The sequence below is a fragment of the Octopus bimaculoides genome, chromosome 7 (assembly GCF_046866305.1).
Source record: "Octopus bimaculoides isolate indiv1 chromosome 7, ASM4686630v1, whole genome shotgun sequence".
NCBI classification, from domain to species: Eukaryota; Metazoa; Mollusca; class Cephalopoda; order Octopoda; family Octopodidae; genus Octopus; species Octopus bimaculoides.
This window is the reverse complement of record NC_142934.1, coordinates 31175721-31199981: the sequence shown is the minus strand read 5'-3', so window position 1 is coordinate 31199981 and position 24261 is coordinate 31175721. Positions and strand designations below refer to the sequence as shown.

The 24261-nt window shown below is 35.3% G+C and overlaps 1 protein-coding gene across 1 annotated transcript in view; it reads right to left on the bottom strand.

Annotated features, from left to right (window-relative positions):
- Positions 1-247: 247 nt before the first annotated feature.
- Positions 248-24261, bottom strand: part of LOC106873179 (tetraspanin-4) — a 55989-nt gene continuing 31975 nt past the window's right edge. Inside the window, exons 3-8 of the mRNA XM_089355104.1 lie at positions 23715-23909; positions 17662-17736; positions 13580-13657; positions 5638-5757; positions 2566-2649; positions 248-436 (exon numbers count right to left, since the gene is read on the bottom strand). Of these exons, the coding sequence (XP_089211230.1) occupies positions 386-436; positions 2566-2649; positions 5638-5757; positions 13580-13657; positions 17662-17736; positions 23715-23909 (603 nt within the window). The 3' untranslated portion in view covers positions 248-385. The remainder of the gene's footprint in view (positions 437-2565; positions 2650-5637; positions 5758-13579; positions 13658-17661; positions 17737-23714; positions 23910-24261) is intronic.

The window sequence follows — 24261 nt, the reverse complement described above, 5'->3', positions numbered from 1 at the left end:
CTAATATTTATGCAATTCTTTTTCAATGAAATATTCCATTTGAAATGTTATTTACCTTTCTCCTTGGAAATCTTCAACCTACTTCACTTCATATTTTGTTTTAAAAAATGGTTTATTTGTGTGTGATGGTGTAAGACAAGAAATAACCAAATTGTTTATCAACTCCTCAACCAACACCTATAAAATATTAGAATATGTACAAAACTTATTGTTTTTTCTTTTAGTCCTTCTTTTATTCCTTGAAAAAGAAAAAGAAGCTTTTGGAACCATTATCATTATTATCTCATTTTAAAAAATTTTCTTTGGTTTTTAATTGCACCACTAGGTTTGAAGTGCTACAAAAAGTCCTGTACTTATAACTTGGAGTTTGTGTTTCAACAGCAGGCTATCGTCTCATCAAACACAGGAATATGCTGGCAATGATTAGAAGAACAATCTGGAATTGTTAAAAATAGAACAATCAGTTGATACAAGTGCATTTTTCAGAAAGATAGAATCAAATTGTTTCAAGTTTAAAAAAACAAAAACAATTCACAAAAAATACTGTATTTTCATGACAATACTCAACAATCTTGACTTTAAGTGAAATTAATTTACTTGAGCTCAACTTCAACTCATCTTGTTTAACTTGAATTCAATCCTACTTTTTATTATCTTATCTATGTTTTACTTGCTGTTTCGGGAGGAATGAGCAATGCCCATGATGACTTTTGCAAGGCCCTGCAAGACTGGTGAGGTTGATGCTGTTAATGTTCCACTTAAATTTTAAATTTGATACTGTTGCAGGTCAGATATAACTAGGGAGACGATTCCTGTGGGCTAACTGGGCATAGCTGTTAATGTAGGACCAGTGGGGTTGGAATTTGGTGGCATTCATCCATCTCCAGATGTGGTGTGAACACAGTCATTTCTTTCTTTCTTCCTTTCTAGAGAGAGAGGGGGGGATGGGGAGGGAGGGGAAAGGGGAGAGGGGAGAGATAGGGTAGGGAGAGAGAGGGTAGAGAGAGAGAGAGAAAGAGAGAGAGAGAGACAGAGAGAGAGACAGAGTCAAAGAAATTATCTCCTTGCTTGACTGGTACTTTATTTATGGATTCTGTAAGGATGAATGACGAAGTTGACTTGAGCAGAATATTTGAGTTCAGAGTATCAGAATGAATGCTGCAAAGCATTTTATCTAACAACAAAAGTGACAAGAAGTAAAGGGATGAGTGGTAGAGGTAAGAAGCTAGCCAGCTCTGAGGAACGGAGAGCTTTATAGTAGTAGTAAGAGTCAGAGAGAGAGGAGACAACATGCCTGTGGACCAGAGGCTGGAGTGTGTCTGTCTGTGATTTAATGTCAATCATTCAAGAGGCCCTTCTCTGGATGTGGTCCAGGATGTCTGTTTATACCATGGCAACACTGTCCCAGACAAGGATGTAATACACCATTGTAACTTACACAGACTGTGGTCAAACTTATCAAACCTAGATTATCTATAATTAACTTCCTCTGGATAAAATGCCTTGTGGTAGTCATTCCAACTCTTTATGTTCCAAATTCAAATCCCACCAAATCAACTTTGTCATTCCTCAGATCAAATACAGATGTTATTTCTTCATCCATCTCTCTCTCTTCCCCTCTTCCTCTCTCTTTCCCCACTCCTCCCCGGCTCCCCTTCCCTTCCCCTCTTCCCCCTCTCTTTCCCCACTCTCCCCACCTCCCATCTCCTCTCCTCTTCCCTCCTCTTCCATCCCCTCCCCTCCCCTCCCCTCTTCCCCTCTATTTCCCCACCCTCCTCATCTCCCTTCTCCTCCTCTCTTCCTTCCTCCTCCCTTCTCTTCTTCCCCATCTCCCTTACCTATCCACCCCTATACCCCCCCCGCTCTCTACAGAAGAAATCTTCTGTGTTTGGATCCAGAGACAGATAGACTCCACCAGATTCAAAACAACTAATATAATTGTTTTAACATCCATCTTTCCATGCTTGCATGGGTCAGAAGGAATTCAATGAGGCAGAATTTCTTCAGCAAGATGGCCTTCTTGCTGCTGTATTTTCCCTAAGGCTGGACATGTTTTTACAGGAGATTGGAAGCAAAGTATGCTGCTTGGAAGATGGTGACACTTGTTTACAACTATTGCATACACACACACACACACACACACACACACACACACACACACACACACACACACACACACACACACACACACACACACACACACACACATGCACATACACATCATACATATGATGGGCTTTTTTAGTTTCAAATCCACTCATAAGGTCTTGGTTGACCTGGAGCTATAGCAGAAGACAACTGCCCAAGGTGCCATGCAGCAGGACCAAACAAACTGTCACTGTGAATTAATAAAATATACTATGGAGTGCATAATTATCTGTATAAGCTGATAACTGTTAGTATAAGCTAAAGCCATCTATAAACAGTCTATATAAAGCTACAATGACTTGAATGTTAAATATTTTTGTTATAGTTATAATGAAATACAAGAAGTGTCTTGATTGAGACATTTAAAAAGACAGAGTACAACTGCAATATATGTAGGATTAAAATAGAGTACCTTACCTGAAGTGTGCCGATTGTTAGACTGGCCACGCCAATGATATATAGATTGTCAAAGACCCAGGATTTCAGCATTTTGTAGCACGGCTTGAAAAAGAGTGAGAATGATATGGTCATAGTCGATGGACAAAATTAAGTGATAATCAGAAATATAAACATATATATACAGGGTTGTATGTATGTAGGTATGTACTATCCACTTTCAGTGATTGGCACTTCTTTATACAGCTGTCTTCATTCATACACGTCACATATCCAAACCAACATAGTTTTTTCTCTTCCATGCTGCCTTTGATTCCTCTTATGTCCAACTTTTCTCTCAAAGCATTTGTGCTTTGTCATACATGCACATTGATGTTGCACATCCAGCAGAGCATACTGCCTTCATTCCTCTCCAGTCTATACATTTCTTCTATATTTAGAGCCCATTTTTTGCTACCATGGAGTGTAGCTGTTTGTATACAAGTATCATATAATCTACCTTTCTCTCAGAGAGAGAGTGTCCTTTTGTTGCCAACAGAACTTCCTCCATACTATTCTTATTCTAGAAACAATACTTTCAGAGCATCCTCTGCCATTGCTAATTTCGTCACCTAGGTAACTGTTATGTATCATCAGTAATTCCTGGTTCAAAGAAACTACTTTCCAGTCATAGTCCACAACAGTAAGGCATCTTATAGTGTTAGTCACTCAAATCATACCACAATTTGCATAATATTAATTTACATAACATTCATTCCCTCCTAAAAAAAAAAACTAATTAAAAAAATTATTATAGATCAAGCCTTTCTGAGGCTTTCTGAATTCTTTGAGATTACGCAGTTGAGGAGATTTTTCTTTTTGTTTTAGATGGTTATCTCTAGGAGGTGAAGACATTTCAGTTAGATCTCTGTCTGACTCTTGAAGGACCACAAATGTCTGGGTTGTCATCAGTCAGGTTAATTTTTCCTGGTGATGCCAATTGTTTCACAGATACTGTGGTATTGAATGTGGGTATTCATCTGGGTAATGAATACCCACTGTGGTATTCATCTGGGTAATGAACATGAGTGTATTGGGAGTTGGCTTCAATTCAATCAATTCGGTCAACGGTAGGGTCATACTTGCTGGTGCGATTGTTCCTTTGCACAAGCGCAGGTCCTGAGTTGAGAAGCCATGATGGCATAGATGTTCCTGTAGCCAAACATCTTTGATAGTTAAAGAGATGCTCATGAGGAGTAGCGTTGGTGGATGTACAAAGTAGAGATCTGATTGAATGCAGTGTGTCAAAGAACTGTTTCCCATGAAGATACTAGAAGGGCATGAGTTTTCAAAGAGAGTAGTACTGACTTCCAAATAATATCATTATATCTTTCTACTTGACTGTTCCCAGTGGGATTGTACGATGTTGTCCTATTTGTCGCAATGCCCTTACTAAGGAGCCATTCTCTCAATTTTGTAGTCATAAAGGCAGTTCCATGATCGGAATGTACATAACGGGGCATACCAAAAACTGAAAACAAGTCTGTAAAACATCTTATTACAGTCTGAGCTGATGTGTCAGATACTGGATAACTAAACAGAAACTGAAAGTATTCGTCAACAATTGTTAGAAGATAAGAATGCTTCGTGGGTGGAATCAGGCCTTTGAAATCAGTTGAAATTTGCTCAAATGGCTGCATTATTCACAATTTGCGTAACAGTAACAGAAACTATCTACCACCTCCAGAGAGCCTCCTGGGCATTTGAGAGTGTATAAGTCCCATGTGCCTTAGTGCTTATTGTTCCTGCACATCTGCCACTCATGAAGGTGACTTTATCTGTTAATCTACCTGTGATTCCACCGCACCTCTTATATGTTCATAGCTTACACTGGGTGCAGTGAATAGAAATATATGTAGTGAAACTACCTATCGCCATTATACATAAAGAAGCCATCTTCCCCGCTGTTAAATATAAACAAGCGCGGGCGTAGTGGAAAACATCTTTCCTTGTCATCACATGACTAATTATTATTTGAAGCGGCAACTGCTTCATACCGTTCCCGCCAGAACGCAAACTGACCAATCACAGCCCTTAATAAGGTCACATGATAGTGTTTTTCTAATCCTTTCCTGGAGCCCATAATTTGTTATAAATAGACCAAATTATACCCGGCAAATTCGTCTCGGTTCAGATCTCTAAGAGACCTGTTCCATGTACCACACAGCAGCAGCAGTTCCAGCGACTACATCAACAGCTTCGTCCAGCTACGACTACCACCGACGTCGCCATCAGCAACACGAGTCTACGACTACTAACTAGCATCATCGCCACCAACATTCGGCAACATAGTCAACACGACTTTAACTACGAACTACAAGATTCACCAATATCATCAACATGATTTCTACGTACACCACTAACCAAACTACCGCGGCACATATTCTCTCTTCGATTCTGTTAGGTGTTTCAGCTTCACCACGATAAATAGTAGACAAGAGTTCAGCCAGCGACGAACATCTGTATAACAAGAACCCGGCCCGGCATGGAAGCCACAACATCACAACTAGTGATCGCTATGCCACACACACAGCCTCAACTTCTTTCATATACAGACTCTTCCTATTGTGTACTCTAAGAACTGGTATTAATGCTCACACGTGTTACTGAATCTTTCTATCTGCTGTATATAACGCATACACATACATGTATCACTCACACACACTCTTTTCTTTATACGACGGCCTGTCTTTTATTATGTTTTCATTATGTCGCATTCACACTAACACACAGACATACATTTTAATGTCACAATAAATATTTCTGTTATTCATCTTTTATCGGTTGTCTTCTATCGTCTTCATTACTGGCAATTTACGAAATAACTATGTTATCGTAGTATAACATATATTTATATATCATTTGATATAATTTTTGTGTTCGACCGTGTGACGCGTTTAAATAAAAGGAGTCCTGTTTTTCCATTCGTCACCATTTCTCCTTTTTGGGTCTGCACGGTCGTCCTTACATATATATATATATATATATATATTAAGAGAGTGAGAAATGAGTGAAGAAGTGAGGGTAAAAAGATAAAATATGTTTTAAACTCACCTGAGGATAAGCATCATTAACACTTCTACATTTCACTAGGCAACACGAATCTGGCAGACTTAATGGTGTGGCCACCTCTCCTTTCCAGTCGGTGTAGTTGTTTACTCCACAGCATTTGTTCTGCAAGAAATAGACTTCACCATGTAACATGTATGTGTATTATGTGTGTGGGTGTATATATATATATATATATATATATATATATATATATATATTTATGCATATGTATGTATATATGTGTGTATGTATGTATGTATGTATGTATGTATATATATATATATATATATATATATATATATATATATATATATATATATATATATGTATATATATATATATATATTTATGCATATGTAGGTATATATGTGTGTATATATGTATGTATATATATATATATATATATATATATATATATATATATAAAGTGTAGTATATTGCCACTTAAGTGTGGCTGACCCCTAGGGGTGGATGTTACTGTTGCTTTTAGCCCCAGGAGGACATCTCCTCCAGCTGGCTTATCGACACACGACTGTGTCCTGTTTGCCAAGGGAAGTTATCCCTCTCACCAACATCTGCAGCACGAACGGATCCGGATTTCAGGGTTATTTCCCTTCGTCGGCGTTCGATAGCTGCTGACCTTGGTGAGAGAGACAGTTACTGTTAATACTTCATTTAGAGAATTAACATTGCTTGTTTTCACCTTTTCGATATCAGTGAAGAATTTCACTGGAAAAGAAGATATAAGTTTGCCAGGTTTTTGTCTCTCTCACCAAGGTCAGCAGCTATCGAACGCCGACGAAGGGAAATAACCCTGAAATCCGGATCCGTTCGTGCTGCAGATGTTGGTGAGAGGGATAACTTCCCTTGGCAAACAGGACACAGTCGTGTGTCGATAAGCCAGTTGGAGGAGATGTCCTCCTGGGGCTAAAAGCAACAGTAACATCCACCCCTAGGGGTCAGCCACACTTAAGTGGCAATATACTACACTTTATCGTGCAGTTACTGTTAATACTTCATTTAGAGAATTAACATATATATATATATATATATATATATATATATATATATATATATACCCATGTGTGTGGGCAAGTAAATAATAAAATCTATTGCATGATAACACCAGGGTAAATTAGTGGATGACACCAATTCTTAGTGTATGCCAAATAGAATACACACACACATGCATACATGTGCACACATATATACACACATGCGCACATACACACACACATGCACACACATACTCACATGCATACACACATAGTTGAACAAGTAAAATCTCACCTATATACACACACACAAACATGTACTATTAAAAGACATACGCACATATATGAAAATATATAAATGTGTGTGTGTATGTGTGTGTGTATGTGTGTGTGTGCATGTATGTGTGTGTGCATGTATGTGTGCATGTATGTGTGTGTAAGTATGTGTGTGTGTGTGTTCATTGATTCAGCTGTGAGTTTACATAAAGTGTTTCAAGAACTGAGATTTTTGTGCATTGCACTTATCAAATTCAGTGTATGAAACTCTCAGCTCTTGAGTCTCTGATATCATTTTACAAATGAATAAAACATATATACAATCTTATGTATAGATGTCTATTTTTCCTGTTTTTTCTAGCATTCAAATAAATGCTATTTTGATGCACTCCCTGTTTGTTTATTAACGGTTATCTAATAAACAAGATAGTTTTATGTTAACAATTTCATCTCAACTTGATAATTATTAGATTGCCACATGCCATGTCTAGCTACTTCACTTATGCTTGTGCAAAAGATATTTAATTATTTGGTTAATGTATTTTGAAAATGTAACAATTGTGCATAAAATATTTAGTCGTGGTCTCCTGTTCACCATCTTGGATTCTGTACAGGAATCCCTTGCTTTGTGGAAATAATGCATTCCTGAAAATTTGTCCATAACATAAAGTCCTACAATGTGAAATTAATTTTCCTATTAATTTTCATGTTACCAAGTGAGACTGCATTCCTATGGACATTATTAGAAAAAAAAAAAGCACACACAAAAAAAACAACAACAACAGAGAACAAGTAGCATGATCACCTAAATACATGAAAATAATTTCTAACTATACACAGTACAATACATTTCAATTTCTAACCATACACAGTAGAAAAACATTTTAAGAGAAATAAATCAGAGAATTAATAAGGGTCATAATATCTTAAGAGTTTGTTTTTACCAGAAATGTTGTTGTCGACTGTGTGAAGGGTGATTGTGGAATGAGCATTACTACTAGGGCGAGGGGCAATATTTACTATCTTATAGTTTATTATCATGAACAGCAATTTGAGGGGTGAACTTATCCAAATTTGTTTTTCAGTCAATCACAGTTGACATCAGTACCTAACTATTTCAGTCAGTTACTTATTTTATCAATCTACATTTGTCTTACTGTCTCTTGACTTGTTGCTCTTCTCTGTCCTCTTGCTTACTCTTTTCTGACATGTAGTGCACATGATTACTCTACATATTTAGTTCATCATCATCACCATAACATCAACATCATAATTGTAATTATTAATATCTTTATTATTCTTCAAATTTCGCTGAGGTCGACTTTGCCTTCAATCTGTTTGGGATCAATGAAATAAATACCAGTCAAGTACTGCAAAGGATGTTATCAACTATCCTTTATACATTAAAATTTCAGGCCTTGTGTCTATATTAGAAGGGATTATTATTATTATTAACCACATGGCTCAGTGGTTAGAGCGTTTGGGCTCACAGTCATGAGATTGTGAGTTTGATTCCTAGACCGGGCTGTGTGTTGTATTCTAGAGCAAGACACTTTATTTCATGTTGCTCCAGTTCACTCAACTGTAGAAATGAGTTGCAATGTCACTGGTACCAAGCTGTATCAGTCTTTGCCTTTCCCTTGGATAACATCAGTGACATGGAGAGAGGAGGCTGGTATGCATGGGTGACTGCTGGTCTTTCATAAACGACATTGCCTGGACTTGTGCCTTGGAGGGGAACTTTCTAGGTGCAAGCTCATGGTCATTCATGACCGAAGGGGGTCTTTACCCTTTACTCTTCTTCTTCTTCTTCTTCTTCTTCTTCTTCTTCTTCTTCTTGTTGTTATTATTATTATTATTATTATTATTATTATTATTATTATTATTATTAATTTTTATTATTATTATTATTATTAACGTGGTGAGTTGGCAGAATTGTTAGCATGCTGTGACAAAATGTTTAGCAACATTTTGTCTCGCTTTATGTTTGAAGTTCAAATTTCACCAAGGTCAACTTTGCCTTTCATCTTTTTGGGGGTGATAAAATAAGTACCAGTTGACCATTGGGGTTGCTGTCATTGACTTACCCCTCCCCAAAAACCGCAGAGAATGGTTGAGTCGGAGACTAGCAAAATCCTCTGGGATTACCCAATCCAAACAGATCAGGTGCTCGAGCATAACAGACTGGACCTAGTGGTAGTGGCCAAGGAGCACCACATGTGCTATATAGTTGATGTTGCATGCCCCTTTGACCCATGAATGGTCAAGAAGGAAGGCAAAAAGATAGATAGATACAACCCTCTTAAGTACGAAATAGCCCGGATATGGAAAATGAAGAATGTGAAGATAGTGCCAATTATTGTTGGGTCCTCAGGAACAGTATCAGAAGGCGTCAAGTGGAATATAAAGGAAATTGGAACAGAGTGCCCAGTAGAACTGTTACAAAAGGTTTTTTCCTCCTTGGCATGGTCAGAATAATTAGGAAAGTATTAGATAGCTGAACAGAACAAATAGCATGGTACCGTAGGCTGCAGGTAGTAAACCTGCTATGCATGCAAGCTTCCAGGAGATCTAACAAAACTTGTGATAAAGATAAAATAATAATAATAATGACTCATGTACTGAGAAGAGCATTATCGCTGTGAAAACAACATCCATTCATGAATTTTTTTTGTTCTTAAATACATGTTTTACTTGTGAATCTGCGTGTGTAAACTGGGAATGCATACAACGAGTTTCTCTGCCTTAGGTGTACGGAAAACACTCGGCGAGAAATGGAAGAAAATTTGAAGAAAGAAGAAAAATAACAACATAATAATAATAATAATAATAATAATAATAATAATAATAAGTATTATTATTATTATTATTATTATTGTTGTTGTTGTTGTTGTTGTTGTTGTTATTATTATTATTATTATTATTATTATTATTATTATTATCATCATCATCATCATCATTATCATTAAGATGTTGCACAATATCCAATATCATGATGTTGTTGATTGACGATATTGTATCAACCGGGGTTTGTACTGTCAGTAAGGACCTCCGACAAACAGTACTTTATGCAATATAAATGCAGTTCCAAGTAATGCATATTTTTGCAATACACATAGATTGTAGGGTATTTTTAAAGTTTCCAGATGTTTCTTCAGGTTGGGTGGTATTGAACCCAATGCTCTGATGACAGCAGAGACAACTTTTATGCTTGACTCTTGTAGCTGCCACATCTTGGCAATCTCAATTCTCAGGTCTCTATATTTATCAATCTTTTCTCTTTCTTTCATGATAATATGTTGATCTCCTGGTACTGCCACATCGATTATTAGGCACTCTTGTTTGTGCCTATTATCCCTATTATTATTATTATTATTATTATTATTATTATTATTATTATTATTATTATTATTATTATTCTATGTTTGACTTTTGCTTTGCATTTGTACAAGTTGGATCCAAGTCTCACCCAGAGACCTCAAGAAACAACAAGTTAGAAGTTCATGTAGGTGTTATGCCTAGGGTACCATATATTTGGATTGTGTTTGTTTTAAAATTTGAGATCACATAGACAATATTTTACGTAAGATATGGGCAGTTCCCATGAGCACTATCTTTTGAACTTCAGCCATTTTGGGGTTTCCTGGTATCTGAGCTAGGTAGTAATCAGCCCGTTTCGCTGTCATTCCCAGGTCACCTATGACAATAGGTATTGTTTTAGTCTTCAGGTTCTACATTTTGCTAATTTCTATTTCAAGATCTTTATATTTGTTCAGTTTTTGGTAGGTCTTGACAGATACGTTTATATCGATTGGGACAGTCATATCAATGAGGAGGCATGATTTTTGTCTGAAGTCTTTCAATATGATGTCTGGCCTATTTGCATCTATCTTTCTGTCAGTTTGAATGGTGAAGTTCCAGAGGAGTGCGATGTGATCATTTTCAAGTACTGGGGGTGGTTTGTGTTCCCACTAGTTTTTATCATGGGGCAAGTCCAGGTTTTTGCAAATTACCCAGTGAATATATTGTGCAGCTCTATCATGCCTGTTGAGATACTCTGTAGGCGCAAGCAGACTGCACATGGAGACAACATGATCGATGCTCTCATTTTGTTGTTGGCATATACGACATAATGGGGAGCTGCCATTCTTTAATATGTTGGCCTGGTAGTTCTTTGTAGGTAGGTATTGATCTTGGGTTGCTATGATAAACCCCTCTGTTTCTGATTTCAAGCCAGAGGCCATTAGCCATTGATGGGTAAGGGCTTTGTCAATATCTGCATTATTCGCTCTCTTTGGGTATTTGCCATTGAGAGGTTTTCCATGCCATTTATCAGTCATAATATCTAAGGCAGCAATTTTAGCACGGGTTTTCAAGCACTTAGCTTTTTCTGTGGGTGTTTCTAGTTTGTCTAATTCTTGAATTTGTTGCAATTGGAATTCACTTAGATATTCCTTTGCCTGTTTTGTTACTGAGTAAGATGCTTTCTTGCTTTCATGTTTTGAGACAAGTTTTAGCATCCAGTCCTCAGAGCTTTTCAGATAGGTGTCTAGGCCAATTGTGGCTACCTTCATCGTTAATGCCAGCTGTAGAAGTCCACGGCCTCCCTCTTTTCTTGGCAGATAAAGACGTTCTATATCTGCCTTAGGGTGGTGCATTCTATGCATTGTCAACAGTTTTCATATTTTTCTGTCAACATTACATATTTCAGTAATTGACCAGTTAATGATATTGAAACTGTAAGTCACGACTGGTATGGCTAGAGCATTGATCGCTTCGATCCTGTTTCTTGTGTTCAGCTCTGTCTTCAGTATTGCTCTCACCCTGCGATAACATTCTCTTCTGATCCTTTCCCTCATCACTGAATGCTTGATATTGTTCCCTTCAATCACCCCTAGGTATTTGTAGTTCTCCGCTGGTTCTAACTCTTTTATGACGTTTTGCTGGTCAAGGTTCACATTAGATGTTTTTGTCATTTTTCCTTTGATAAAGGTAGCTTTTGCACATTTATCAAGGCCAAATTGCATCCTGATGTCATCACTGAATTGTTTAACAATCGCTAGTAGGCTTTTGAGTTGTTGGTCATTTTTTGCAAAGAGCTTTAAGTCATCCATGTAAATGAGATGATTTATATTTTTATCAAATATTTTATAACCATACTGTGCATCATTGAGCAATTTTGAGAGAGGTATTAAAGCTAGACAGAAGAGGAGTGGTGATAGTGAGTCACCCTGGAAAATGCCACATGAAATTCTTACATCTCCAGCATTTAGAGATTCATTGTCATTGTTCAACGTCGGTGTAGTTCTCCATGATCTCATACTTACAGATAAAAAGTTTCGCAGAGTAGGAGCTATTTTATACATTTCCAGACATTTCCTAATCCAGCTATGTGGTAGGCTATCAAAAGCCTTTTTATAGTCTATCCAGGCTATCGACAAGTTTTTGTGTCGCTTGTGACAATCTTCTAAGATCATCTTATTGATGAGTAGCTGATCTTTACAACCATAAGATCCACGTTTACATCCCTTTTGCTCATTAGGGAATATGCTACTTTCTATTAAAAAAACTATAGGTGTACTCAGTTAGGACAGATGTTAGCATCTTATACATTGTTGTTAAGCAGGTTATGGGTCGATAATTTTTTGGTTCGTTTGTTTCCTCATTTTTTGGAAGCAGGAATGTTAAACCATTAACTAGCCAAGAGGGCATCATACTAGGATTTTGCAAAACATCGTTGTAAAGTTTTGTTAGCAGTTCATGGTTCTCTGGGAAGGCATTCAACCAGAAGTTAGGAATTTTATCCTTTCCTGGAGACTTCCATTTGCATGACCTCCTGAGAGCAGATCTTATATCTTCTACCTTGACCGCCTGCCACTTTTGCTCCTCTCCTCCTCCTTATTATTATTATTATTATTATTATTATTGTTGTTGTTGTTGTTGTTGTTGTTGTTGTTGTTGTTGTTTTTTCTCTTTATCACAGTTTTTGTTGGAGCTCCTGGAGCCTTGCATGCATAGCAGGCTACCTGTAGCCTATGGTAACATGCTATTTGTTCTTTTCAGCTATCTGCTGAGTTCACTCCTTATTCAGCATTCAACTACTATTTGGTTTTCACCCTCATCCCACCTTCTTCTCTGCCTCTGGCATTGTGCACAAGCAGTCTCTGGAAAATCCACATACCAAACGAACACTGCGTATCCAATATAGTACATAGAAGACTGTTCATCGCTATTTACCTATGCTGTTTACCTATATTTATCTTGACCATATTATACTGATGAGTAGAGGTTGTATAATATTACAATAACTACGAAATCATGATCTATAATTCAGTCTGTTTTTAAGGAGCTACCTTTGAAAGTTGCATTTCCTTACGTTTTATTGTATAGTAATGCCCTTATATAAATAAATAAATATATATATATATATATATATATATATATATATATATATATATATATATATATATATATATATATATATTCAGACATAGACACACGCACACACTTACATACATGCATATATGTATAAAAATGGATGCATTAGAACTGACAGTAGAATGCACTGAAGGACACAAAATCCTACAGACTTTTCCTGGCACACACACACAATTAAAGACACATATGTAGAAAGAGAATCAGATAGACAAATAGACAAAGTATATTCCACTCACCGTTTCCTGGATGATGTCCCAGCTTTTAGCACTTGTTTTCATATTATCAACCAGTTTGTTGATTAAGTTAGTCTCCAACTAAATGAAAATCAAAAGCATCAATACACAGAAACATGGCAATTACATAGAATGAGAATGTAGTATGTTATTATTCTTTCTGTTACGAGGAAGAAAGTACCATATTATATTATTGGTACCCAGTTTGAAAATACATAATATAGTACTGTTGTATATTTGAGACAAATGTCAATACATAATAGAGGAATGTAATGGAGATATATCACAGAAATATATGATTTGCAGCTTAATAAATAGATACATTCTATCTCATGTCACGGCTAAACATGTTTTGTTTTCAAACTTTTAATTTTATAATTTTAGTTTATTTTAAGTTTATTTTTATCTTCATAATTTATTTTTATGTTTTAATATTTTACCTTTAAGTGTTAGTTGGAGTTAGTTGAATTTTAAGTTTTAATTTTAATATGTAAAAAAATTTAATTTAAAAATTTTTAATCTTAAAATTAAAAAATTTCCAATATCACATTACTTTTTCGTATGTGTATTTCGTGTGCAAGATTCTTGATGTGGATACGTGTGTTGAAAGAAATACAATTAAACCTTGGGAGAGGCATTACTTTTTAATATTTGATTCTAATATCTAATGTTTTGATTTTAATTTTTAACATTATTTTAGAATATTTATCAATTTTTGAGAAAACTTTTGGGTATTCTAATTTTTATCCTTATTTTTAATATTTAATATTTAATATTTAAATTTTAATTTTTAAAATTTAAATTCCAAGTTTTAAGTTATATTTAATTTTCAAGATTCCCAAAGTGTTATAATTTAACATTATTTTTACATTAGTATGTTGCCTTCAACTATAACCCTTATTCAATACCTTTATTTTATATTTTATATCTATTTACTACTGTATTTTTATATAATATATATTTTATTACATTATATTATATTTATACCTTACTTTAGCCAATACATAATGATTTTTGTTATGATCTTGCAATCAATTCTAGAAGAGTTCTGTCTTTTGAACATCTAAACGTCCAGTAGCAAGTTTTTCAGCTTACCGGCAGTGCCTTTGTTTTTCAATGATGTTAATGTGAACTAAACTTGCATAAGCTGATGACATGCAATGATCACAGAACTATTGTCACAGAAACTTAAAATCCTGAATGTAAGTTTTCATACCTGTGTGATTATATACATGGGCTGGACAAACTAATGGAAACACCTAGCTTCATTGCATCATAATTTTGAAATATCTATAAAACCGTCAAAAGCTTGTTTATTTTTATGTTTTTTGATTTATTATTAGTGTTGCTTAATATGTTTTGCTAAAATTGCTATTTCTTTTCAGATATCATCAGAAAAAGGTAATTAAAATTCATTAAAATGACTGATCTATCGGACTTTCAAAGAGGTCAAATTGTTGGTGCTCGTATGGCAGGCACTAATGTAACGAAAACAGCTGCAATGTTTGGTGTATCAAGAAGTACTGCCTTGAAAGTAATTACAGCCTTTGAGAAAGAGGGAGAAACCGACTCATTGAAACAAAACTCTGGTAGAAAACCAAAGCTTTCAGATAGGGACCATCAGACTCTTCCGTGAATTGTTAGAAAGGATCACAAAAGTACAGCTTCCAAAATTACTGCAGAGAACCCAATTTCCACAAAAACTGTACACCGGGAGCTGCACAAAGCCGGATATTAAAATTAATTTGTTTAAAATTTTAAGGTGTTTCCATTATTTTGTTGAACTCCTGTATACGTATATATATATATATATATATATATATATATATATATATATATATATATATATATATATATATATGTATGTATGTATATTGGTCAATACTTCATATATCCCAAAAAGAAGCACACTCTAAAACATTTATTAAAATTACTTCCACCTGTTGATGATATATCAGAATTACCAGTGTCATTTAAGACCAACTCCTTATGATAAGGGGAAATAATTTTAAGAATCAAGAATTCTCAAAAGGTCACATTTCATTAAGGAAAGGACAGGCTTATTGTATGGAGATAGAGGACAGTCACAGACATATGGTTCTATCTCAGTAAGCATCATCAGTGTTACAGTTGTCCTAATCTATCTCTGGCAGCCAAGAGGCAGAGACATATACAAAAGGAGCAGAATACATTTATGGCCGATGTAATTCGCATAAATTAAGCAAAAATGAGCTTAATAATTCCAGGATGGCCAAGGAAATGTATATGAACAACATAGACAATTACAGGTATATTGAGTATCATACAATATAAATTCTTGATTTATTAAAATTATCTCTACCCCTAGAGCAGGGGTTCTCATCCATTTTTTTTTTATTTATGAGCCCCTTTGATAACTATTTTATTCTGATGGACCCCCATAGCCATTTGATGTTCAAAAATACTTCTTTTTAAATTCCTATTTTGTTTTAATCACGCTAACTTGTGTAAGTTGAACTGTGTAAAACTTTAGAGTTAAAAATCCAATCTGTTTCTTACAGTATATACCAATATGTGCATCTAAAGCAAAATTTTTCCAGGGGTCCTTAAAATACTGTTTGGTTGCATGCTCTCCACCCCAAACATTATATGACCTCTGAGGATGTATCACAATTACCAAATGGCAATTAAAACCAACTTAGTATGAAAAATGGGAGATGACCTCAAAAATCAAGATTTCAATCCACCAATATGAGTATATGACTGTGGATGTGTTAAATGACAATTTTTAATATTGGTTATGAATTTGTTAGTGATGAGTGTTGTCAATTAAATCAACATCATTATATGACCAGTATTCATTTCATTAACCTTGAATAGATGAAAGTAAAGTTAGTAATGACAGAATTTGAATCAATGGGGAATCAAATGTAATCCTGTTAGAAATTGTTACTTTGTTAATCTGTGTGTTGAATAATGAATGTTGATTAAAGTTTGATCATCACTCAGGATAGAATGTCCAAATTATAGTCAGGGTGCTATGTGTACATAACAGTAAAGGTAGTATGTTTATATAGAAGTCAGGACACTATGTCTGTTACAGTCAAGGTACTGTATTTATAAGAAATAACAGTGGTATCTCTCTCTCTCTCTCTCTATCCCTATAAACACACACATGCACACAAACATACAGAAGTAAAATGTTATCTCACTATAGGACTCATGTACTATGTCTATAAAATAGCAAGAGTACTATGAATAAATAGCTGTCAGAATGCTTTACTTGTACTACAATCAGAGTATTATGCTTGCATAACAATCAGAAAACTATATTATACACACACACAACATACACAAGTGACTCAATGAGCAAGAGTTTTGTGCCTTGCACTCAGGTTTGTAACAACACAAACATGCACATCCATGTGCATATACATACGCTAACACGCACACCAGAAAGATAATTATGTCTATAAAATACTCAGATTTCTATGATTATACTGTCAGGTTACCATGTCTATATTGCAATTAAATAACTGTCTGTATAGTTATCAAGTGACTATGTTTATATAAGAGTCAGATTACTACGTCTAAATAGTAGCCAGGAAGTATCAATGAATATTCAAAGTTAGTATTCCTTCATGTTCTAAAGAACATTACAAGACAGTACCACATCCAGGTTGCCAGGGAACATGCCACCTATGGAAGCTGGTTTTCTAGTTTATGTAATAGTTGAAGGGGTAGTTAATGTGGTAGCGATTGGGTGTGGTAACCTGTGATATTGGTGTGATAGCTGGTGTGATGGTCGTATGAAGTTTTGTGCATTGCACTCAGGTTTGTAACAACACAAACATGTGCATCCATATTCATACTATACATACACTAACACAAACATTAGAAAGATAATTATGTCTATATAATACTCAGATTTCTTTTACTATACTTTCAGGTCACTATGTCTATATTGCAATATGGTGTTAGTGATGAGTGTTAATTAAATCAACTCCATTATATGACTGGTATGTGCAGTATGTATGATGTATTGATTGAATTAACAGAAGTCTGACTGGAAGAGGCTCACAATTGAAAGCGATGATGTTACTTACCTCATTCTTACGAACTAAACCAATCACTCCTGCTGCAATCTCAATGCAGAATATAGTGGACACACACAGTATATACTGTAATATATAGAATTTAAATGTGTTATATATACTTATGATGAATACAAATAAGACATACTGTAATATGTAGAATGTTTACATGTTACATATACATATATATGATGAATACACACAGTATATGGTATAATGCATAGAATTCATGTTTTGTATATATATAATGTACATGTGTGTTTTAGTGCATGCGTATAAATGTGTGTGTGTGTATGTGTGTGTGTGTGTGTGTGTGTGTGTGTGTGTGTGTGTGTGTGTGTGTGTGTGTGTGTGTGTGTGTGTAAGGTATGTCCAAAATAAAACTGAATTTTATTTACAATTAAATTTTATTGCTTTACTTACAATTTAAACAAATATTTCAAAAGAGTCCTTATGCATTTGATATGGTACTCGCAATGTTTTTTCCCAGTTTTGGAAGACATCCAGGAACATGTTTTTAGGGACAGTTCTCATAGCAAATCTTTTTTTTATCTCTTCTGTTATCTAAAATTGATCTATCTGGTTGGATTTTACAGTTGCAATAAGGATCTTGAATCTTAGATCCCTAAAAATAATGACAGTGAGTCTGGCAGTAGAAGCAGATCTGAATGTATGGGAAACTTCCAGCCAGAAGTCTACAAATTAGTGGAGTTGGGAAACCATTGTTGGCAGTTGAGATTGAGTGGGAACTGTCCCTGACAGATCCCTGTGTGACTGAGCAGCCATGTCTAGGGATTGTGTTACTCACTCTGCCAGAGAAAAGCTAAGTAAAAGTGGCCTAAATATTGACAGCTCAGCTCACTTCTTGGTCATAAAACTATATTTGTTAGAACATTCCACAAAGAAGGAGCAGGATGCCTATCAACCTTTACATCTGATGTGAAGATTCAATAAGCTTGAAAGATGGTTTTGGCAAACTGATGAATGACCATCGATGAGGTGGCATATTCCTTGAAATTTAGTCATTGTTCTGCATATGAAATCATCCATGTCAAGCTTCACTTCCATAAAGTCTGTGTGATATTGGTGCCAAGAGAGCTTACCGAAGTGCATAAGTGCAATTGTATGGAGATCTGATAATGTTTACTCAGCTGCTACAACAATGAAAGTGAAGCTTCTTTGGAGAGAATAGTCACAGAAGATGAGACCTGGGTCCGTCACTTTGAGCCAGAATCCAAAAGGTAGAGTATGGAGTGGAAACACAGGAATTGCCAGCAAAAAAAGAAATTGAAGAGTTAACAATCTACAGAAAAAGTGATGTTAAATTTTGTTTGGAGAACCATTTTGGGAACATCACCCGGAGAAGGGATTTACAGTCACCAGTGTGGACTACAGGGAAATGCTGGCCAACAAATAGAAATCAGCAACTTGCACTAAATGCTGAGATCTGTTGTCAAAGCAAGTGTTGTTGTTTGACAATGCATGCCCACAAATGGCTGCCTACACCTTTAAAAAAATTGGGTTTTTGATTGTTGGAACACTTTGCATACAGTCCAGATCTCACTCCTTCTGACTCACCAATTTGGACTACTCCTTTATGAGATCATTGATTTGCTATGGATAGAGAAGAGCAGGAAGTGGTGCATAAATGGCTGCTCAACCAGCTGAAAACTTCTCTGATGGAATAAGCAAATTTGTGGGCTGCTGGAAGTTCATCAAAAAGCAAGGAGAGTATGTCCAAAAGTGATGTAATTGTTTGACCCCTGCTTTTGTTTTAATAAATAACAGAAACTAGAGTGTGTATAATTTTCACTTACTCTCTCTCTCACACACACACATACACACACACACACATACACACACACACACATACATATTCATGTGTGGTGCATGTATATATATATATATATGTATATGTATATATATATATATATATATATATATATATATATGTGTGTGTGTGTGTGTGTGTGTGTGTGTGTGTGTGTGTGTATATATATATATATATATATATATATATATATATATATATGTATATATTAGGGATAATATTTTTGAAATAAAAAATATGTGACTGTGGATTTTCATGGATGAGTACATGAACTTTGATTTTTTTTCTTTAAATTATATATTTATATATAGGGTCATCCCATAAATAACCGTTTTTTTATAATTCATTTTATTTTTCAAAATTAAGATGAACAAAGTTCATTTTTAATCTAAAATATACTCTCCTTCATTTTCTACAATGCTCTTCCATCTATCTGGTAGACTTGCAAGGCCCCTCTTCCAAAATTCACTTGTCTCTGACGAAAAAGACTCCTCCAGTACTGTTTTGACCTCATCTACAGAATTCGTATTTTTTCTGTCCAAATGATTTTGAAGACTGTGAGATAAATGATAATCACATGGGGCAATGTATGGTGAATATGGTGGGTGGGGCATCGTTATCCATTCAAACTGCTCCAGCCTTTGGAATGTCATTTTGCTGTATGTGGCCAAGCATTATCCTGATGGATGACCAGCTTTCGTCTTGAAACCAAAGATGGTCGTCTTTCTTCTAGTGCTAACTTAAGCCACTCAAGCTGCTTACAGTAGATCTCCTTTGTTATCATTTGGTTTGAGTTTAAAAGTTCAAACCTTTCATATTCCACCAAACAGATAACAACACTATGTGAGCGGAGACTTTCTTTAACCTGAGTTACTAGTGTTTATCCTTTCCCTCCCCACTGTCTTTGGCACTTGACATTTTTATAGGGAATCCATTTCTTGTCACCAGTCACTGTTTAGTAAAAAAAAAGGTTCATTCGTGAGACATGACAGCAAAGAAGAGAACACTTTCACTATCTGCATATGTTACCAGACATAGGGTCTTCTAGCAGCCACCCTCTTGACTCATGGCAGCACTACCTCCTCCAGGCACTTGATGTAGGCCTCCATGTTGCCATCACTAGTGATCACTCCAAACATCATGATGTTAACTGGATGTTTGATTTTTATCACTCTCGGTACATGTCCTGAAATTGCACTGTTCTCAGATTGACACCCAAACATTCTGAAATGTTCACATTGGAGCTTCTGGTGTGAATGCCAAGCAGTACAGCATATCGTTTTTAAATTTCTGGCAGAGTGAATTGCATCATGGAGGTTAAAAGAAGGAAGGGTTATATAATAAACTACACCAAATATGGAGTTAGAGTAAATACCACATTGGATATCAAAGAAAGCCAGCAGTAGGGAGTAGTCTTATGATTAACAGTATAGAATGTTATACAGGTGACATTGATATTATTTAATTAGATAGTATAATCACCTTTGTGTGAATCACGTAAAACAATGCCAGGCAATAGTCGAGGGTAAGAGGTTTGGATAGTGTATTCTATCTATTATTTAACAAGCGCAGCTCAGCTGTATCTTGGTGTAAGGATTACATACTTAATAGGATTGGAAAAGAACTGGCTAGTGGGTGTAGGCTGCTATGTCTAGGTTAGATAACTTTGCTGTCTCTATTGCATAATACCGGGTATATCACGGAAAGAATGGTTAGTTCCTTCAAAGAATGGTTAGTTCCTACCATACAAGTATAGTAAGAGTGGTTAGAAAGTAATGGTAAAGGGAAACAAGACTAAAAGGACTCAGAAACTAATAGGTAGATCGATCAACTATTGGGTCAGCAATAGAGGGAGTAAATTAGATTGGCCATAGGTTAGAAGCTATTATATAGGTTGTTTAATATTCTTAAAATATTTAAACATGCAGGTGGCCTTATGTATACAGGAAAGATGAAGGTCTAGATTATTATTTTGTACATTTTCACTATTTAATCTCTTTAAAATTTCAAACAGCACCATGCACCAAATCCTGCACCCTCATCTGCTATTTAAGTACAGTTTAACAACCCTAATGATGTGCCAACTCAAATCGAATTTAACATTGTCATCCTTGAGCTCCCAAATCTTCATGGCTAGAGATGTCCTGCCAGCCCTGTGTCTTAATTTAAAGGAAGAATTGTGATTATGTAAGCACCCCTTCAGATTTACAGAGCAGCCGATATAAGTATTGGTCTCTGTTACAACATCACATTTGTAAACCACATTTATGGCTAGACATTGACCAGAAAATAGACAAGATATTTTGTCTAAACTATTGCACTCAATATTTTCTAATACTTGAAATTTATTATTATGGGTATGTGATCCAACGTTATTATGGCGTAATAGTTCAAGCTCGTGAGAGTTACTGGTGTACACATGGTTGTTGCTGGGGTTTATATTACTATGATTAATACTATTATGATTATAATTAGTTGCTGAGTCTGGGGTTGGAGACTGTTGGTACTGGGCATTGCTGTGAGAGATTTGGCTTTCAGATAGTGACAACCAGCCTCCAAAGTTGCAATTTTATAACTGGCGAAAAGAAAAAGACAGAAAAAAAGAGAGAAAAAAAGGAAAGAAAAAGAAAAGGAAAAAGAAGAAGAATATTTAATCAAACAGTTTTGTATAAATTTGATGATTTTCTGTCATTTTATTCATTCCTCCAGGGTGTGATGTTGATAACCTGCAAACATATTTCTCCTCATGCATTTTGAGTATTGAAAGTGAAGCAGAGTCAGAATATTTTCTGAGAATATGCACTTTCAAGTCTTTTTCAAAATTTCAGCTGTTTGAAGCAAAATGTTCAGCAAGTTCTGTTGAACTACTGTTGTTGTGCCTGACATCATATCTGTGCCCATTAAATCTTTTGTTTAATTGTTCTGTTGTACAGCAAACATAATTCAAATTGTGTTTTGTGCATTCTGCTGCATACACCAAATGGGAATCTATACATGTCCCACATTCTGTATAAATCATAACATTTCTGTTATGATTCCTGATGGAATTCACTTGACTAATGTTGTTGCACAATGAACACGTCTTACCTCTCTTGCAGCTGTTTTTCAAGGTACAGTGTGCAGATACTCCAATGTTAGTTTTCTTGGAGTCAGAAATAGAGGTCAATAGTTCTCTTATATTTTTATTCCATCTAAAGGATACATCAGACAGCTGAAGAAATATCTGTTTGAAACAAGGATATTTTTCTGCAACATGCTGGTAGCTTTCACACAGCACTTTTGAAATGTCAGCGAAATTTCAGTGCCAGTTAATTACTAAAGGAATTCTGTCACATATTGTATTGTGTTTGCTAAAATTATGTGTGATGGTTTGACTTTCTTTGCTAGTCTTAGCTGTTTCATTTGCTATTTCCTTTAATCACGATTTGCTGTACTGCACTTGACATAATGGCGTACAAAAGCATTTGCATGTTTCCAGTAATCCCCTATGTTAGTACAAATCCGTTTTATCCTCAAAAATTGGGATTTTGGATTTGACCAAATTATATGAAGTGGATGATTGGAGTAGCAGTGGAGGTAAATGTGGGATGATGTAGGCTTGCAAAATAACTGTCACTATTCTGCCTCCAGAAAACTTAACTTTTGTGTCCAAAAATTCAACATTAGATTTTCAGAAACTAGAGGTGAATTTTATGTTGGACTTAAAGCCATAGTTTTAGCATAACAGTCACAGAAATGTAAGAAAGCAATTAAACTCTTAGGATATTCTTTTGTTTGTAAAATTACTTTTCATCTGATGATTACAGCTTTTTGTAATGGAATAATGTTCTCAGTCTTCTATTAAAGATGATATGTAAGAAACAGCTGTTATGAGCTGACAATTATCCATTGTATATTATTATGCACATACACACATACACACATATATGTATATATACACACACATACAGATGCATACATGCATACATACATATTTTGGTACACACATCATAATGTCTTTCCTTTTAAAGATGGTAGAGGGTTATTTGAGGGAGCTTTGCCTTCTATTTCTAATGAGTCAAATAATCCTGTAGAGGCTCCCACTGTGGTCAGAGAAGCTTCTTCATTATAAGAGAGATATAAGAAGTGAGTCTATATGGCTGAAGCAATGTAACACTAAGAACCTTGTATAAGCAAGAAATGCAAAAGAAAGAGGTTCTGAAATGGAAAGAAGAGGTAAAAAAATGGTTCTTACCAAAATTAACAAGCAATGACTCTCCAGGAAGGCTGCACAGAAACCAAGGATACAAACAATAATGGTAATAATACCAGCAGCAACCAATAAAGAAACAATAATGGTAAACTTGACTTCTGGTAGAACTGCCATATAGACGGCTGCCTCAGATATCTGAAGGTAGATTCCTAAAGCAAGTATCACCACTCCCAGTACCTGTAATATAGAATGAGAATCCAAATGATGATGAATAATGATGATAATTACAATGATGATGATGATGATGATAATGATGATGATGATAATGATGATGATGATAATGATGATGATGATAATGATGATGACTACAACTCTGCCATCAATGATTAAGATGAGGATGAATTCTAAGTTAGATACATGTTCAATATGATAATGGTTTCAAATTTTGGTACAAGGCCAGTAATTTTAGAGGGAGGATGTCGGTCAATTACATTAACCTTCAGTACTTGAGTGGCACTTATTTTATCAACCCTGAAAGGATGAAAGGCAAATTTGACCTTCACAGGAATTAAACCCAGAACATAGAGTC